This window comes from Tachyglossus aculeatus, chromosome 18 (genome assembly GCF_015852505.1).
Source record: "Tachyglossus aculeatus isolate mTacAcu1 chromosome 18, mTacAcu1.pri, whole genome shotgun sequence".
NCBI classification, from domain to species: domain Eukaryota; kingdom Metazoa; phylum Chordata; class Mammalia; order Monotremata; family Tachyglossidae; genus Tachyglossus; species Tachyglossus aculeatus.
In genome coordinates this window covers 27,715,353-27,732,517 of record NC_052083.1, presented here as the reverse complement: position 1 = coordinate 27,732,517, position 17,165 = coordinate 27,715,353, and the positions used below count along the sequence as shown (strand labels likewise).

The 17,165-nt window shown below is 41.4% G+C and overlaps 1 protein-coding gene across 1 annotated transcript in view; it reads left to right on the top strand.

The window, feature by feature from the left end:
* RPGR (retinitis pigmentosa GTPase regulator) overlaps positions 1-17,165 on the top strand; it is a 49,763-nt gene that overhangs the window by 22,231 nt on the left and 10,367 nt on the right. Inside the window, exons 11-15 of the mRNA XM_038760173.1 lie at positions 2,143-2,320; positions 4,504-4,610; positions 6,473-6,538; positions 13,102-13,320; positions 15,614-15,647. Coding sequence (XP_038616101.1) covers positions 2,143-2,320; positions 4,504-4,610; positions 6,473-6,538; positions 13,102-13,320; positions 15,614-15,647 — 604 coding nt within the window. The remainder of the gene's footprint in view (positions 1-2,142; positions 2,321-4,503; positions 4,611-6,472; positions 6,539-13,101; positions 13,321-15,613; positions 15,648-17,165) is intronic.

Genomic DNA, 17,165 nt, shown 5'->3' with positions numbered 1-17,165 from the left:
GCCTTCAGGACATCTCCATCTGCATGTCTGCCTGCCACCTAAAACTCAACATGTCCAAGACTGAACTCCTTGTCTTCCCTCTCAAACCCTGCCCTCTCCCTGACTTTCCCATCACTGTTGACGGCACTACCATCCTTTCCATCTCACAAGCCCGCAACCTTGGTGTCATCCTCAACTCCGCTCTCTCATTCACCCCTCACATCCAAGCCGTCACCAAAACCTGCTGGTCTCAGCTCCGCAACATTGCCAAGATCCGCCCTTTCCTCTCCGTCCAAACCGCTACCCTGCTCATTCATACTCTCCTCCTATCCCATCTGGACTACCATCAGCCTCCTCTCTGATCTCCCATCCTCGTGTCTCTCCCCACTTCAATCCATACTTCATGCCGCTGCCCGGATTGTCTTTGTCCAGAAACGCTCTGGGCATGTTACTCCCCTCCTCAAAAATCTCCAGTGGCTACCAATCAATCTGCGCATCAGGCAGAAACTCCTCACCCTGGGCTTCAAGGCTCTTCATCACCTCGCCCCCTCCTACCTCACCTCCCTTCTCTCCTTCTCCAGCCCAGCCTGCACCCTCCGCTCCTCTGCTGCTAATCTCCTCACAGTGCCTCGTTCTCGCCTGTCCTGCCGTCAACCCCCGGCCCACATCCTCCCCCTGGCCTGGAATGCCCTCCCTCCCCACATTCGCCAAGCGAGCTCTCTTCCTCCCTTCAAGGCCCTACTGAGACCTCACCTCCTCCAGGAGGCCTTCCCAGACTGAGCCCCCTCCTTCCTCTCCCCCTTGTTCCCCTCTCCATCCCCCTTGTCTTACCTCCTTCCCTTCCCCACAGCACCTGTATATATGTATATATGTTTGTACATATTTATTACTCTATTTATTTATTTATTTTACTTGTGCATATCTATTCTATTTATTTTATTTTGTTAATGTGTTTGGTTTTGTTCTCTGTCTCCCCCTTCTAGACTATGAGCCCACTGTTGGGTAGGGACTGTCTCTATATGTTGCCAACTTGTACTTCCCAAGCGCTTAGTACAGTGCTCTGCACACAGTAAGCGCGCAATAAATACTTTAGCTAATAACTGTGGTATTTGTTAAGTGCTTACTAGGTGCCAGGCACTGTTCTAAGCACTGGGGTGAATACCAGATAGTCAGGTTGGACACAGTCCCCTGCCCACAGGAGACTCACAGTCTTAATCCCCATTTTACAGATGAGGGCACTGAGTCACAGAGAAGGGAAGGGAAGGGAAGAAGGGTAGCAGCGTGGCACAGTGGAAAGAGCACGGGCTTTGGAGTCAGAGGTCATGGGTTCAAATTCCGGCTCCGCCAGTTGTCAGCTGTGTGACTTTGGACAAGTTACTTAACTTCTCTGGGTCTCAGTTCCCTCATCTGTAAAATGGGGATTAAGACTGTGAACCCCATGTGGGACAACCTGATCACCTTGTAACCTTCCTATCGCTTAGAACGGTGCTTTGCACATAGTAAGTGCTTAATAAATGCCATAAAAAAAGTCACTTGCCCGAGGTCACACAGCAGACCAGCAACTGATCTGGGATTAAAACCCAGATTCTTCTGAGTCCCAGGCCCATGCTCTAACTGCTAGGCAATGCTGCTTCTCTGTTAGATGGTTATTCCATTTTCCCTTCTTTCATTTCATTTAGTCCCTTCTAGTCTATAAGCCTCATGTGGGAGGGGGACTAAGTCCAAACTGATTAACTTGTATCTTCCCTAGTGCTTAGAACAGTGCTTGGCACATAATAAGTGCTTAACAAGTACCATAATAATTATATTACTATTTAAGGCTGAAATTGTTCTTGTTGGGACCCTGAGGAAGAATTATTTGTGAAAAATTTGGGAGAAGGCGGGACAGACTTTTTAAAAATTATGTAGTGAAGTTAAAAAATAACAGTTTTCCATTTTTAAATAGCATCCCAAACAGCCATTTATGGGTCAGCCAAAACCCTCAAGCAACAAACATTTTAGAGCCTATAAGATCACTGAAATGTGAGCACTGTTGAATCCTGACAGTTTTTTCATTGCTACTCATACCAAAAAAGCAAGTGAAATGCAAAGAAACCATTACTTTTCCAATTAGAAATGAGCTTTGGGAATTGCTTCATGACTTGTCGGAACTGTTCTTTAAAGGAAAAGTCACCCGAGAGGTTTGTCCGGATGATACGAACTCTACCTCGACTTGGGCAGGGCCCTTTGAGACCGGCTACAGACATCTCCAGCAATACTCTCCCTTGGAGGACACCCCAGGTCGATTGTCTGAATGCCAAGGTAGTGAGGGAAACTGATCCTCTTCAGTCAACTAAACCAGGTGAGGCATAGTATTCTAGTTGATCCTCAGGCAACTGTTTGGATATTTTTTCCATTTCTTTAATGGTATTTTTAAAGCACTTACTGTGTGCCAGGCACTGTACTAAGTGTGGGGTAGATTTAATATAATCAGTTTGGACCACCGTCTGTGTCCCACATGGGACTCATTGCTTTCATCCCCATGTTACAGATGAGGGACAGAGGCCCAGAAATGTGAAGTGATTTGCCCAAGGTCACACAGCAGACAAATGGCAGGGCTGGGATTAAAGCCCTGATCCTCTGACTGCTAGGCCCAGGCTCTTTCCAGTAGGCTATGCTGCTTTGTCAGTTTGTAGATATTAAATCAATGCAATTGATAGACAGAGTCGAAAAGATTTGCAAACACTGTGGGCATCTATGTTCTTAACCCTGACGTATGTGTGTGTGTGTGTGTGTGTGTGTGTGTGTGTGTGTGTGTTTTACATAGTTTGTAAATAAAAGAAATGATGAAAAGTGTAGGCAGTATTCTCAAAAATCTAACAGGTATCTGTACAGTAATTGTATTTATAGATCTTTTAAGAATAATGGTAATATTAACAGTGGTATTTGTTAACTGCTTACTATCTGCCATGCACTGTTCTTAAGCGCTGGGGTAGATGCAAGGAAATCAGGTTGGACACAGTCCCTGTCCCACATGGAGCTCCAAGTCTCAATCCCCATTTTATCAATGAAGTCTGAGGCACAGAGAAGTGAAGTAAGTTGCCTGAGGTCACACAGCAGGTAAGTGGTGGAGCCGGGATTAGAACTCAGGTCCTCTGACTCCAACCTGTACTCTTGCCACTAGGCCATGCTGCTTCGCTCTGAGTTAATGAGCAGGTGAGTTGTGGAGCCTGGATTAGAACCCACATCCTCTGACTCCCAACCTGTGCTCTTGCCACTAGGTCATGCTGCTTTGCTCTGAGGGAATGAGACTGAATGAACAGAGATTGTGATCTAGCAGCAAACAATAATAATAATAACGAGAGAATTAGAAAAAGACCACAGATGTTATGATGAGAGGGAAAGCAATAGCAAATCTTGGAGATGATGCTAAGGTGATATACATTATACATTATATAATTATTTACATTATAAATTATTTAGGTCAAATTCCTCAGATTTATGCCCAACAGTAAAGCAATGGATCATACAAATTCTAAAATAAAAATCTCATGAAGGTAGAAATAGATTGCAAAGTGATTAAATCTCCCAACTCTGGTTCCGACTGCTTCTGCCCTGACTTACTCTCTTCATTCACCACTGCACATGCCAGCCCCAGAGCACTTATGTACATATCTGTCATTGATTTATTTGTATTAATGTCTGTCTCCCTCTAAATTGTAAACTCACTGTGGGCAAGGAATGAGAGTACTATATGTTAAGTGCTTAGTACAGTGCTCTGCACACAGGAAGTGCTCAATAAATACAATTGACTGATTGGTTCTCTCCCTGGAAACTTAGCTCTGTCCCAAGAGGCTTGGAAATTCATTTCCCCAAGATAGGACATCCATGGCCCTATTCCTGAATCCTAAAAGATGCCTAGATCCACCACGTGGGAATTTTTGCTAACTACCAATTGGAAGTTCTTGTTTTAGTTATAGGTTTAGCATGTAAAATAGGCATTTTACATGAATCACTTTTGGATGCCAGTGGGTTGAAGCATTGGATGAATATTTCACGAAGTTAACAGAATTGTTCATTGTCCACTTATTGCTATGGAACATGGCTTTGGTCTTAAAAGCTAGGGCAAATCACTTAACTTCCCTGTACCTCGGTTTCCTCATCTATACAATGGGGATTCAATACCTGTTCTCTTCCTTAGACTGTGAGCCCCATGTGAAACAGGAACTGTGTCCAGCTTAATTATCTTATATTTTCCCCAGCGTTAAGGACGGTACTGGGTATGTAGTAAGCTCTTAAATATTATTATTATTACTATTACATTTTCCATTTCCTCAACTGTTGGAATTAGAATGGAAGAAGTCAACTCCTTGAAAATCCTTTTTTTAGTGTAAATAAATTAGTATCATCACATAGTGGATGTTGACACAGCAAATAGACTTTCTTCCATAAAAGTTGATGTATCTGATGCCTTGTGTTTGTGAGAATTTTAGTCTGAAATGTTTTTCTTTTATTTCTCTTTCACTCTCCTCTTTTATTTTCAAGACAAACCAGTGAACGAAAAGGAAGATGAGAGTAGCTCTTCAGAAGAAGATTCTGATGAGGAAAATGATGGCCCAAACCTTGGAGACACTACTGACACTCTAAATATGGTAATCTCTAAACTCCCGGACGATTTAGCAATATCACTGTGGAACCAAACATGAAACTTGAACAGGAGACACAGTGCAGCGTAGTGGAAAGAGCATGGGGTTAGGAGTCAGAGGACCTGCATTCTAATCCCAACTCCACCACCTGGCTGCTGGGTGACCTTGGGCAAGTAACTTCACTTCTCTGGGCCTCAGTTCCCTCATCTGGAAAATGGGGATTATGACTGTAAACCCCTTGTGGGACATGGACCTTGTCCAACCTGGTTAGTTTGTATAATAATAATAATAATGATGATGATGATATTTGTTAAGTGCTTACTATGTGCCAAGCACTGTTCTAAGCACTGGGGTAGATACAAGGTTATTCAGGTTGTCCCACATGGGGCTCACTGTCTTAATCCCCATTTTGCAGATGAGGGAACTGAAGCACAGAAAAATTAGTCCCACATCTGACAAGTGGTGGAGTTGGGATTAGAACCCACGACCTCTCACTCCCAAGCCCATGCTCTTTCCACTATCTACCAAAGCACTTAGTACAGTGCCTGGCACATAGTAAATGCCATTAAAAAAATTATATGATAGATCATGCTGAAAACAGTTGTCCCAGTAGAAACATGCTGATCCAGGATGGTTAGATTGAGGCACTTTTTCTATTAATTTGGTATAAACACACATTTGCATTAATTTTAGTGAGGTCAAGAGTACAGTAAGGGAATGATAAATTCCTAAATTTTGCCCACCTTCCTTTTTCACCTGGCTCATGCAGCTCTCTTCTCTTTTCAAAAGATCAGCAATATTTTTTCATTAACTAAGCATAACTGGTAGGGAACCTCCTTGAAAAATCACAAAGTAATCTTTCAGAAATGGTTGTATTGCATATAAACCTGGAAATTCAATTATTTAAAAATGCACTTAATTTATTTTGGGGAAAGGTGATTAGTACTTACATGATATAATACAAACCATCTTGAATGTGCATTAATAATCCCCATATGTTCTTCATAACATGCTTTTTTTGTGTATATTTTCACATATGTTTCATAAAATGCTACAGTATGCAGATTAGGTTTTTTTGTAAATTAAAGTCATTCAGTTTCTTCTTATAAAGTCTTTGACATGTGGATGAAATATAATCAGTGCTCATGTATATGTTGGATAGAAACATATCTACTCTACTCCACTCATCTGCTGTGTGACTCTGGGCAAGTCATCTAACTTCTCTTTGCCACAGTCACCTCATCTGTAAAATGGGGAATCAATGTCTGTCTCCCTCTCTGGACTGTGAGCTCCTTAGGGGTGGGAAATGTGTTTTCCAACTCTGTTGTATTGGACTCTCCCAAGCACATATTACAGTGCTCTGCACAAAGTAGGCACTCAATCAATACTATTGATTGATTAATTCGTATTTATTGAGGACTTACTGTGTGCAGAGCACTGAACTCAGCACTTGGGAGATTTCCAGTCTAGTGCTGGAGAGACATTAAAATAAATAACATTACATATGAGGAAAACACCTGATTATAAAGACGAGTACAGAAGTATTTTGGGAAATGTGGGGTGGGTGAACATCAAATAGTGCTTAGGGTTAGGGTTAGCACACAGTAAGTGCTACTCAACACCACTGATTGATTTTGTATTCTCCCAATGGCTTAGTATGGTACTTCTCACAGAGAAGGCACTCATAAATACTGTTGTTTAATTCTACCCTTTAAAATATTTTCTCTAGTCTGTTAGTAGGTGGTTCATAATTGGTTGTTAAAAATTAAAATGGGTTCAATTGGATTGTATTCTGCCTACTTCAATTGGTTTTATTTTTCCACCTCTTTAAGTCATTTTTTCATAACAGACATTTTTATTTATTTCAGACACATGTAATGAGCCTGAATCCCAGTGACCAATCCTTGAAATTATCACCAGTTCAAAAGATAAAGGTATTGTACGAAGGGGTTTAATTATTACTTATGCACCAGGTGTTTAATGACAGGTAATGAAAGCTCTCTAATTAGCAAAACTATCTCTCAATTATATTCACTAAGATTTTGGAAGAAAAATCCATAAGAATAGTTTTTTTTTAGGTTGTAGAGAAGCAGCGTAACCTAGTGGATAGAGCACAGTCCCGGAAGTCAGAAGGACCTGGGTTCTAATCCCAGCTCCGCCACTTGTCTGCTGTGTGACCTTCCCTTGACTTTTTTGGGCCTCAGTTCCCTCTTCTGTAAAATGGGAATTAAGACTGTGAGCCCAGGGGGACATGGCCTGTGTCCAACGTGATTAACCTTTATCTACTCCAGTGTTTAGTACAGTGCCTGGCATATAGTAAGCACTTAACAAATACCATTAAAAAAAGGCATAGAAGAGGGAGCTACATTAATGTCAGTACAAGAATTGAAATTATTCATAGATAAACTTCATTTTGGCATGTTCAAGCGCAGATCATTTCTCCTAGTTACATTTGTAAATGGTGTGAATTTGGTATTTTCCATGATAGAATTTCAATTCTTGGATCAATTTATGATTAGTAATAATAGTGACACTTGTTAAGCACTTACTATGTGCCAAGCACTGTACTGAGCACTGGGCTAGATATAAGCTAAATAGTGTACTGTGGTTACAAAGATAATGACCTATTGAATGTTTCACCCTCTCACCCATGACTATCCACCAGACAGTAGAAAACTGTGAAGATACTTTTCTTTCATTTCTACTTTAGATTAGCAGTAGCATGTTCATTTTAACAGTAAAAATTGGTTGCTTGCTGCTTCTGACAATTTTAGGGTAATGCTGGGTTTTTGGGGGAAAGAGTTGATTATTGAAAAAGGTAAATAGCTGGAACCACCAAAGATGCTCAAGTCAGTGAAGGGTGAGTCAATGCATTGCCAAACTGTAGGTTCTAAACACTGTTGAGTTAATTTGTGATTGCTGGAGTACTGTGGAGGTGCCGAATCGTAGAGAGGTTACAGAGACTTTGTGCTTAGGGGAAAGGAGAGAAAAGAAGCATAATTGGGCAGTGGAGGCTGAATAAAGAAAGTGTTCACCTCATAATTCAAGCAGCTCTCAGTTTTTGAGAGCCTGTTTTTTCCATGTAAAGTGAAACTTTTGAAAACCAGGATTAAAATTCTCCATAGAATTCATCCTGATTCAGCATTTAAATTTATGGGCAAACTTGGAACATGTATTTTCTCCTGAAATGAATTTGAGATTTAGTTTTGAAAAGGCATAGGTAACACCACACTCTTATAAATAATGTATAAAAATGTATTGAGGTTTAAAAATGTGTTTTACATTAATGTTCTCTTTGTGAGAATAAAAACATAAATATGAAAAGGAACAATATTTGTGAAATTAAAAAATTAAGTTCTAGGCACAGTACTATATATTTTGTGTTTTTGGTGGGATTTGGGGGGAAATGATTTCATATGAAAGCTTTGTTTTGTACCATTTTTAATTCATTCTCTACTTCCATACTTTCATACTACATCTTCATTTGAATTTTCTTTTTGTGTTTTCCTTTGTTCTTAACTTTTCTTTCTTTTTAATTTTGTGCTTCTCATGGAATGGAAGACAAATAAAATTGGGAAACCGAAAAGGGAGGGTAAAAGTGGAAAGAAAAAGATAGATCTGTGTTACGTGGAGGGAACTCAAGATTCTTTGCAAAATCAGTTTGTAAATTCAGACTCTAATTGGAAAATTAAATCTGGCAGTGAAATTGGGAAAAGTAAACAACACTATGTCAGTAAATTAAAATTGGGTGAGACGAGGAAAGGTAATCAGACAGGGGAAGATTTTTCGAAAAAGGAGAGATTTAAAAAGCAAACCACATTAACAGGATCACCTTCTTCAAGTGAGGAGAGAAGTAATGATTCTACACAAAGTCAAACAGGTGAAAATGTTTTAAGGAAGGAGACATTCCCTAGTGAAGAGGAATCTGAGAGTACCTGTTGCAGCTGGTACAAGGAGATGAAGCTGGACATGTATGAAGAGAGTATTCATTCTGAAGAAGACAGAGATTTTGAGAGTGAAGCAGAGCATGAAAACAATCACCGGCAAAAGATAAGTGATTTGGCAAACCAGAGGTGGAACAATGAGAAAACAGAAATTAACAATCAGTGTTATGATGACTCACAAAAGGAAGAAGAGGATAAACTTATCTGCGATTCCCTGCAAGACAGAAATGAAGTGAAAGTTCAAGAAGAAGAAAACATTGATAGTGGAGAAGAATCTGTAGAAGAGAAATTAGGTGAGAATTGTAAAAATGACCATAGGCAAATTAAAATGGATAAACCTAAGGGATTTAAGACAAGAATAGGAGATAGAAGTGAAGGAAAGGAAGATACTAGAGAAGCCACTGTTCAAGAAGAATTGTCCTGGGAGGAAGAAGCCAGGAGAAAGCAAAAAAATGAAGATAATAATGAAGACAAAAGAGACCTCGACCAAAACAGTAAAGATGGTCGAGTGAAAGGAGGCCGAATTGAAAAACAGAGAGTGAAGGAAGCTGAAGAAAGTGAACTAGAGGACACACAAGGAGGGGAGGATGATGAGACAGTAATGGTTGAGGAGGAAGGAGAAGAAAATGAAGAGACAGAGGGATTGGTAGATGAGAAGGAGATGGACAGAGCTGAAGAAACAGAGGATGAAGGCGAACAAGAGGCAAGTGAAGAAGAGGAAGAAGCAGAGGAAAGTGGTCTAGAGGAAGAAGAGGATGAAGCCAAAGAAAGAGAGGTTGAAGAGAGGCAATGGATGGAAGAAGAAGAAGGAAGAGAAGAAGGTGAAGCTTGTGAAGAAGAGGACGACAAAACTTTGGAAGAGGGAGAAGATGGGAAACTGAATGGAGAAATGGAAGGAAAAGAAAAAGATAAAAGAGAGGAAGAGGAGGAGGCAGAGGGGCTGGATGTGGACGGAGAAGAGGAGGGGGAGGATGAAGAAGGGATGGGGGAAGAGGAAGCAGAGCTTTATGAGGAAGGAGAGGAAGAAGAGAGTTGGAGTGAGGAGGGGGAAGAGGAAGAGGGTCTGAAGGAGGAGGGAGAGGAAGAAGAGGGCTTGGTGGAGGAGGGAAAAGTGTTGGGGGAGGAGGAAGAGGAGTTAGAGGAGGGAGAAGGGTTGGGGGAGGAGGAAGAGGAGTTGGAGGAGGGAGAAGGGTTGGGGGAGGAGGAAGAGGAGTTGGAGGAGGGAGAAGGGTTGGGGGAGAAGGAAGAGGAGTTGGAGGAGGGAGAAGGGTTGGGAGAGGAGGAAGAGGAGTTGGAGGAGGGAGAAGGGTTGGGGGAGGAGGAAGAGGAGTTGGAGGAGGGAGAAGGGTTGGGGGAGGAGGAAGAGGAGTTGGAGGAGGGAGAAAGGTTGGAGGAGGAGGAAGAGGAGTTTGAGGAGGGAGAAGGATTGGGGGAAGAGGGAGAAGGATTGGGGGAGGAGGAAGAGTTGAAGGAGGGGGAGGAGGAAGAGGAGCTGGAGGAGGGAGAAGAGATGTTGGCAGAGGAAGAAGAGGAGCTGGAGGATGGGGAGGAGGAGGACAAGCTGGATGAGAAGAATGAAAGATTACTGAATGAGGAGGAAGAAGATTGGGAGAAGAAAAGGAGAGAAGAGATGGAGGGTGAGGAAGAATGGGAGGAAGAGAGGAAAGGTAAGAGAAAAGGAGACTGTGTGAGAAAAGGAAAAGGAGAAAGAGAGGGTGAAGGTAAGGAGGAGAAAAAGATGAGAGAAATTAAGGAAGCTGTGGATTATAAGAGAGAGGGAATTCCACACAAAACGTTCAGAAACAGACGGGAGTCAGAGAGGAAAAAATGTAATTCTCCAAGGTCTAAAGTGAAAGTACATTCTAAACAACATCGATTACCTGATTCAAAACAGTTCTGGAACAATGTACTCCCCCATTACTTGACATTGAGGTGACATATACCTTGCCATTAAGGTGTATTGTCCATTATTTCTGAATTATATTATTATAAAATAATTTAATAATGCTAAGTATATAATCTCCTCTTTCTAAGGTAAAAACGTAAATACTATTTTGGGTTAGCACAGTGGTTCAGGCAGGATAAATGCCCAGAATTCTGTTTCAAATAGTGACATCTGAAACTGCGTAGAGGAAGAGTGTGGTATTTATTCCGTTGATGTTGTAGTCTCAAGGTCAAGGATGTACTTCCTCCCATTTGCCATTCTTACCTTTTCCCCCTATTATGGGACTCTGACCTTGAATCTTTCTGGACTCCTCTTGAGCCACCTAACTTTTCCCTCAAATGCCCCAGCTGTTTCTTTTTAATATCCTTTTGCTCTCTCTCAGGGATAGAAGAAAATCGGTGTCAGTGGATTTTGTCGTCAGGTGTTTATAAGCGTTACCGTTGCTTGGGTCTTGAATGTATGAAAATACATTAATGCTATAAAATACTATCTTATAGTGAACATTGTGTGTTAAAAGAAGAGCTAACCAGAGATTTAGAATATTAGATTTTTAAAACTTAATGATTTGAATGCACATTATCTAATTATTTTTTTAAATGGCACTGTGAATTAAGCGCAGTAGAGAAATTACTTTAATTGCTTTTAAGCATTGCTGCCTTATAAATTGTGTCCCACTGGTGAGGCATATAGAAAGGTGGTATCTTAAAAATCTAAAGATAATAAACTTTTGAAAAAGAATATTGTTTTGTTTTCTTTTCCTAATTTTTCTAAATAAAACTTTTGCTTTTTTTCCCTCTTAGGAAAAGTCACCATTCTCTATTATAATTAAGTAGTTTCATTTGTTAATATTTAAACAGGTGAACATGCAGATTAATTTATAACCTTTGAAATAGCTATCATCCACTTGACCATGATAAGTAACAATTGAGTTAATGTAATTAAAACCCTTTTCACCTTGCAAGAGTCACTTTCCTAATAGAGAGAAGTAGCATGGCTTATGGCAAGAGCCCGGGTTTGAGAGTCAGAAGGTCGTGAGTTGTAATCCCAGCTCTGCCACTTGTCTACTGTGTGACTGTGGGCAAGCCACTTCACTTCTCTGGGCCTCAGTTACCTCATCTGTAAAATGGGGATTAAAGACTGTGAGCCCCACATGGGACAACCTGATTTTCTTGTATCTACACCAGAGCTTAGAACAGTGCTTGACACAGTAAGTGCTTAACAAAAACCATTATTATTATTATTATTATTACCACCAGAAGACAGTAGGAGCTTTTTTCAACTTTTATTTGGATCAGTAAACTTTTTTACTTGAAATTTTAATAAGGGCAGTTTAATAGTATTTCAATCAATTGTAATTACCGAGCACTTACTGTGTGCAGAGCACTGCACTAAGCACCAGAAGAATACAATAAAACAGTTGAGAGATGTGGCTTTTTATGGTATTTGTTAAGTGCTTTCTATGTACCAGGCACTGTTCTAAGCACTGGGGTAGATACAAGCTAATCAGGTTGGAAACAATCCCTGTCCCACATGGGGCTCATGGTCTTAAAATATGATTGAATGAATGAATGAATGAATCCCCGTTTTGTGGATGTGGTAACTGGGGCACAGAGAAGTAAAATGACTTGCCCAAGGTCACACAGTAGACAACTGACAGAGCCGGGACTTCACTTTTCTGGATCTTGGTCATCTCATCTGTAAAATGGGGATTAAGACTGTGGGCCCCACGTGGGATGTGGACTGCGTCTAACTTGATTAACTAGAATCTAACCCAGCTAGTACAGAGCCTGGCACATAGTGAGTGCTTAACAAATGCCATAAAAAAAGGGAAACTCTCCATTCCTGGTCTTATCATTGGCCTTGACTAATCAAGAACAAATCCTTCAGTTTCACTAGGTTTCAATTCTTCCGTTTGTGAAATCAGGAGAAGGAAACGACCATCTTCCTGAAAAAATACAAAAGAAAGATCTTCAATCAATCGTATTTACTATGTGCTTACCATATGCAGGACACTGTTCTAAGCACTTGGGAGAGTACAGCATAACAGTTTGTAGAAACATTCTGTTCAGTGCTCTGCACATAGTAAGCGCTCAATAGATGTGACCTAATGAATGAAGACACTTTATTTCGACTATCTTATAAGGTCATAAGATTTTGAACTTTGGTGTGATGAGGTGGCAGAATGCTGATCTAGGTTCCAATCCAAGCTCTGCTGTTAACCTGCCGTGTGACCCTGGGTGAGTCATTTAACTTCCCTGTATTTCAGTTTCTTCATCTGTAAAATGGGGATTGAGACTGAGTCCTATGTCAGACAGGGACTAGATCCAACCTGATTATCTTGATTATCCTGATATTACTCCAGGGCTTAGTACAGTGCCTGGCACATAGTAGGTGCTTAACAAATACCACAATTATTATCATTATTGTTTAGATTCTAGAGAAAGCTTTTTAGCAATGAGAAATGCTGCTGTGAATGTAAACTCCTTGTGAGCAGGATATAAGCCTTTCATATCTGTTGTATCTTTACTTTCTCAAGTGTTTAACACAGTTGTCTGCCCACGGTAAACACTTAGTAAATACAATTGATTGAATATAAGTTTTGCCACAGGATCAAGATTCTTCGGAAGATGAAGAAAAGATGGTCCCAGAGGAAACAGGTGATGGAGAAACTGATGATGAAGACTCAGAAGACGAAAGCTCAGATGAGAAGAAAGCAGTGGAAAAAGGAATTCGGGCCTCCAGAGAAATAAACGAAAAAGCAGAGCACCACAGCGAAACCGTGGAAATTGAAAGAACCAACGGCACCCTGCTGAAAACCACTGAACAGGTACTTTGTAAATATTCTTCCTCTGTCCTTAGTGCTGAGGGTCTGTCGCTGAATTTAGTTGGGAAAGCAGCATGGCTTAGTGGCAAGAGCTCGGGTTTGGGAATCAGAGGGCTTGGGTTCTAATCCCAGATCTGCCACTTGTCGGCTGTGTGACCTTTTATCTTCTCTGTGCCTCAGTTACCTCATCTGTAAAGTGAGGATTAAGACTGTGAGCCCCATGTGGGACAACCTGATTAGCTTGTATCTACCCCAGCACTTAGAACAGTGCTTGGCATACACAGTAAGTTCTTAGCAAATGCTATCATTATTATTATTATTGTTTTCAGCTAGATCCTATTTCATAGGAATAAAGGTGAATTTGCTCATTAATTAGTGTTACCACTAGTCCACTCAATTGGTTTCAAAAGAATACAGTCAGAGAGCTTAACAAAGGGTCAGAGAGCTTAACAAAGCTGATCAAAGGAGGCTATTTGTCTACAGCTGGTACTTCTCTCTGTTAGTTGTATTTACTGTGTGCAGAGCACTGTACTACACTGTTGGGAGAGTAATAATAATGATGGTATTTGTTAAGCGCTTACTATGTGCAAAGCACGGTTTTTTAAGTGCTGAATACAACAATATAACAGCCACATTCCCTGCCCACAATGAGCTTACAGTTTAGAGGACGAGACAGACATTATTATAAATAAATACATGACAGATATGTCCATAAGTGCTGTGGGGTTGAGAGGGAGACTGAATAAAGGGAGAAAGTCAGGATGATGCAGAATGAAGTGGGAGAAGAGGAAAGGGAAGCTTATTGAGGGAAGCTTATTGAGGGAAGGCCTTTTGGAGGGGATAGGCCTTCAGTTGGGCAGGGAGAGGAGTTTTCTGTTGGGCATGAGAATGGAGGGCATTCCAGACCAGAGGCAGAATGTGGGCTAGTGGTCAGGGGCAGGATAGATGAGATCGAGGAACAGTGAGAAGGTTGGCATTCGAGGAACAAAGGGTGAAGGCTGGGTTTTAATAAGAGTAGCAAGGTGAGGTAGGAGGGGGCAAGGTGATTGAGTACTTTAAAGCTGGTGGAGAGGAGTTAGTATTTGATGTGGAGGTGGATGGGCTTCCCAAGCACTTAGTACAGTGGTCTGCACACAGTAAGCACTCAATAAATACGATTGAATGAATGAATGGGCAACCATCTCCTTCGGTCCTGGCCCCCGCCTCTCGCCTCCCTGTCTCTGATGAGTGGAGTAGATGAGTTTGAATGGGAGTGTAGTTATTGATGAGGGTGGGTCCTTGGGGGTGGGGGGCTGGGCAGGGAACGAGAGGCTTTGCCATATCAGGGGTGCCAGGGAAGTGGATGCCCTGATCCCCACAAGGGAAGGATGGAAAAACAGGCAATTCTGGGAGGGCTGTGGCCCCCAAGTGAGAAAGGCTTGGCCAAGTGGAGTTGGATCATCGCTGATGTCAGCACTTTCACCACCAGTTTGTTGGCTAAAATAATAATAATAATGATAATGACGATGTGTGTGATCTTAAGTGCTTACTCTGTGCTAAGTGCTGAATGTGAAGCTCAGGGGTAGATACAGGATAATCAGATCAGAGCCAGGCCCTGTCCCTCAAGGGGATATGGAATGGAGTGCTCTATCTACTAGGCCATGCTGCTTCTGTTATGTAAAGCAGAAGAGCAGGAAAAACTGTAATGAAAGATGCTGGCTTTGCTAATCCCAAAGTCAGCTTAGAAAGGTGCGCTTGAAGAAGAATTTAGTACTTGCAGCTCAAGCATGTATGAATCTTTGTATTCACGGGTCAAGAATAAGGACCTAGGAATCAAGAGATCCGGATTCTAATCCCAGCTCTGCCACTTGCCTGCTGTGTGACCTTGAGCAAGTTACTTCTCTTCTCTGGGCCTCAGTTTCTTCATCTGTACAATGGGGGATTTCAATACCCATTCACCCTCTCTCCTAAACTAGGAGCTCCATGTGGGACAGGGATTGTCACCTGCCTGATTATCTTGTATCCACTCCAGTGCTTAGTATAGTGCTTAGCACATTGTGAGTGCTTAAAAATACCACAAGTATTGATGATAATAATAATAATAATGAGGTTTTGTTATCAAATATCCTCCTAATTTGAGGAGTCAGTCTGGATTTGATTGTCAGAATAAGACATTTTGTTACTAAGTTCCTGAACCTCTGAGCCCCTTTGGCAAATGAAATACTTGGAAAAAAAACCCCAAGAATGTAATTTTAAACTACAGTCATTTCTTTTTGTCCCTTATTGGGTTCTTATCATTTTTTTTTTTCATTTTTAGGACGAAACTGTGAGCCAAGATGAAAATCAAAAAGGTACTCAATTTGAAAAAGAGCATATTGTTTAAACTAATATTGGGGGGGAGGGGTGTGTGTGTGTGTGTGCGCGTGCGCACATATGGATTTTTGGACCTGACCCTCTAAAGGAAAAAAGAAGAAATTGTTCTTTCGAGGGAGATGCATTCTTTCTTGCTACCAGAATACCCAAGAGTGTAATGACTGAGGTAGATTCCAGCTTTTGAAGCAGTGTGGCCTAGTGGAAGCCCGCTGTTGGGTAGGGACCCTCTCTATATGTTGCCAACTTGTACTTACCAAGTGCTTAGTACAGTGCTCTGCACACAGTAAATGCTCAATGAATACGATTGAATGAATGAATGGAAGGAGCATGGGCTCTGCTGCTTAATAATAATAATAATAGCATTTATTAAGCACTTACCGTGTGCAAAGCACTGTTCTAAGTGCTGGGGAGGTTACAAGGTGATCAGGTTGTCCCACAGGGGGCTCTAAGTCTTCACCTCCATTTTACAGATGAGGGAACTCAGGCCCAGAGAAGTGAAGTGACTTGCCCGAAGTCACACAGCTGGCAATTGACAGAGCCGGGATTTGAACCCCTGACCTCGGACTCCAAAGCTGTGCTCTTTCCACTCAGCCACACTGATTCTCTAAGCTGTGCTTGTCTGCTGTGTGATCTTGGACAAGTCACTTAACTTCTCTGTGTCCTACTTGTTCCATCTGTAAAACAGATTTAGACTGTGAGCCCTAAATGGGATAGGGATTGTGTCCATCTTGATTCTAGCCCGTAAACCCTTTGTGGGCAGGGATTGTCTCTCTTTACTGCTGAACTGTACTTTCCAAATACTTAGTACAGTGCTCTGCACACAGTAAGTGCTCAATAAATACGACTGAATGAATGAATTAGCAACCCTATCACTTAGTGCTGTGCTTAACAAATATCACAGATATTATTATTACTATTATTATTAGCATTATTAATGTAATTAGATCCTGGTGGCCAAAAGAATTAATGCACCTTGAAAAGGCGAGCTATTTATTTCTTTCTTATCAGCTGAATTAGAGTTTTCGCACAATGTATTCAAAGAAATACTATTCTAAAGCCAAAGTATCTTTGGTCACAATGCCCTCAATTTTTGATGATGATGGTATTTGTTAAGTTCTTGGACTGTTCTAAACAGTGGGGTAGATACAAAGCTAGTCAGGTTGGATTCCATCCCTTGTCCCACATGGGGCTCACAGTCTTAATCCCCGTTTTTCAGATAAGGGAACTGAGGACCAGAGAAGTGAAGTGACTTAGTGGAAAGAGCATGGGCTTGGGAGTCAGAGGTCATGGGTTCTAATCCCGGCTCCACCACTTGTCAGCTGTGTGAGTTTGGGCAAGTCACTTAACTTCTCTGTGCCTCCGTTACCTCAACTGTAAAATGGGGATGAAGACTGTGGGACAACCTGATTACCTTGTTTCTACCTCAGTGCTTATAACAGTGCTTAACACATTGTAAGCACTTAACAAATACAAAAAAAAAAGGTGACTTGCCCAAG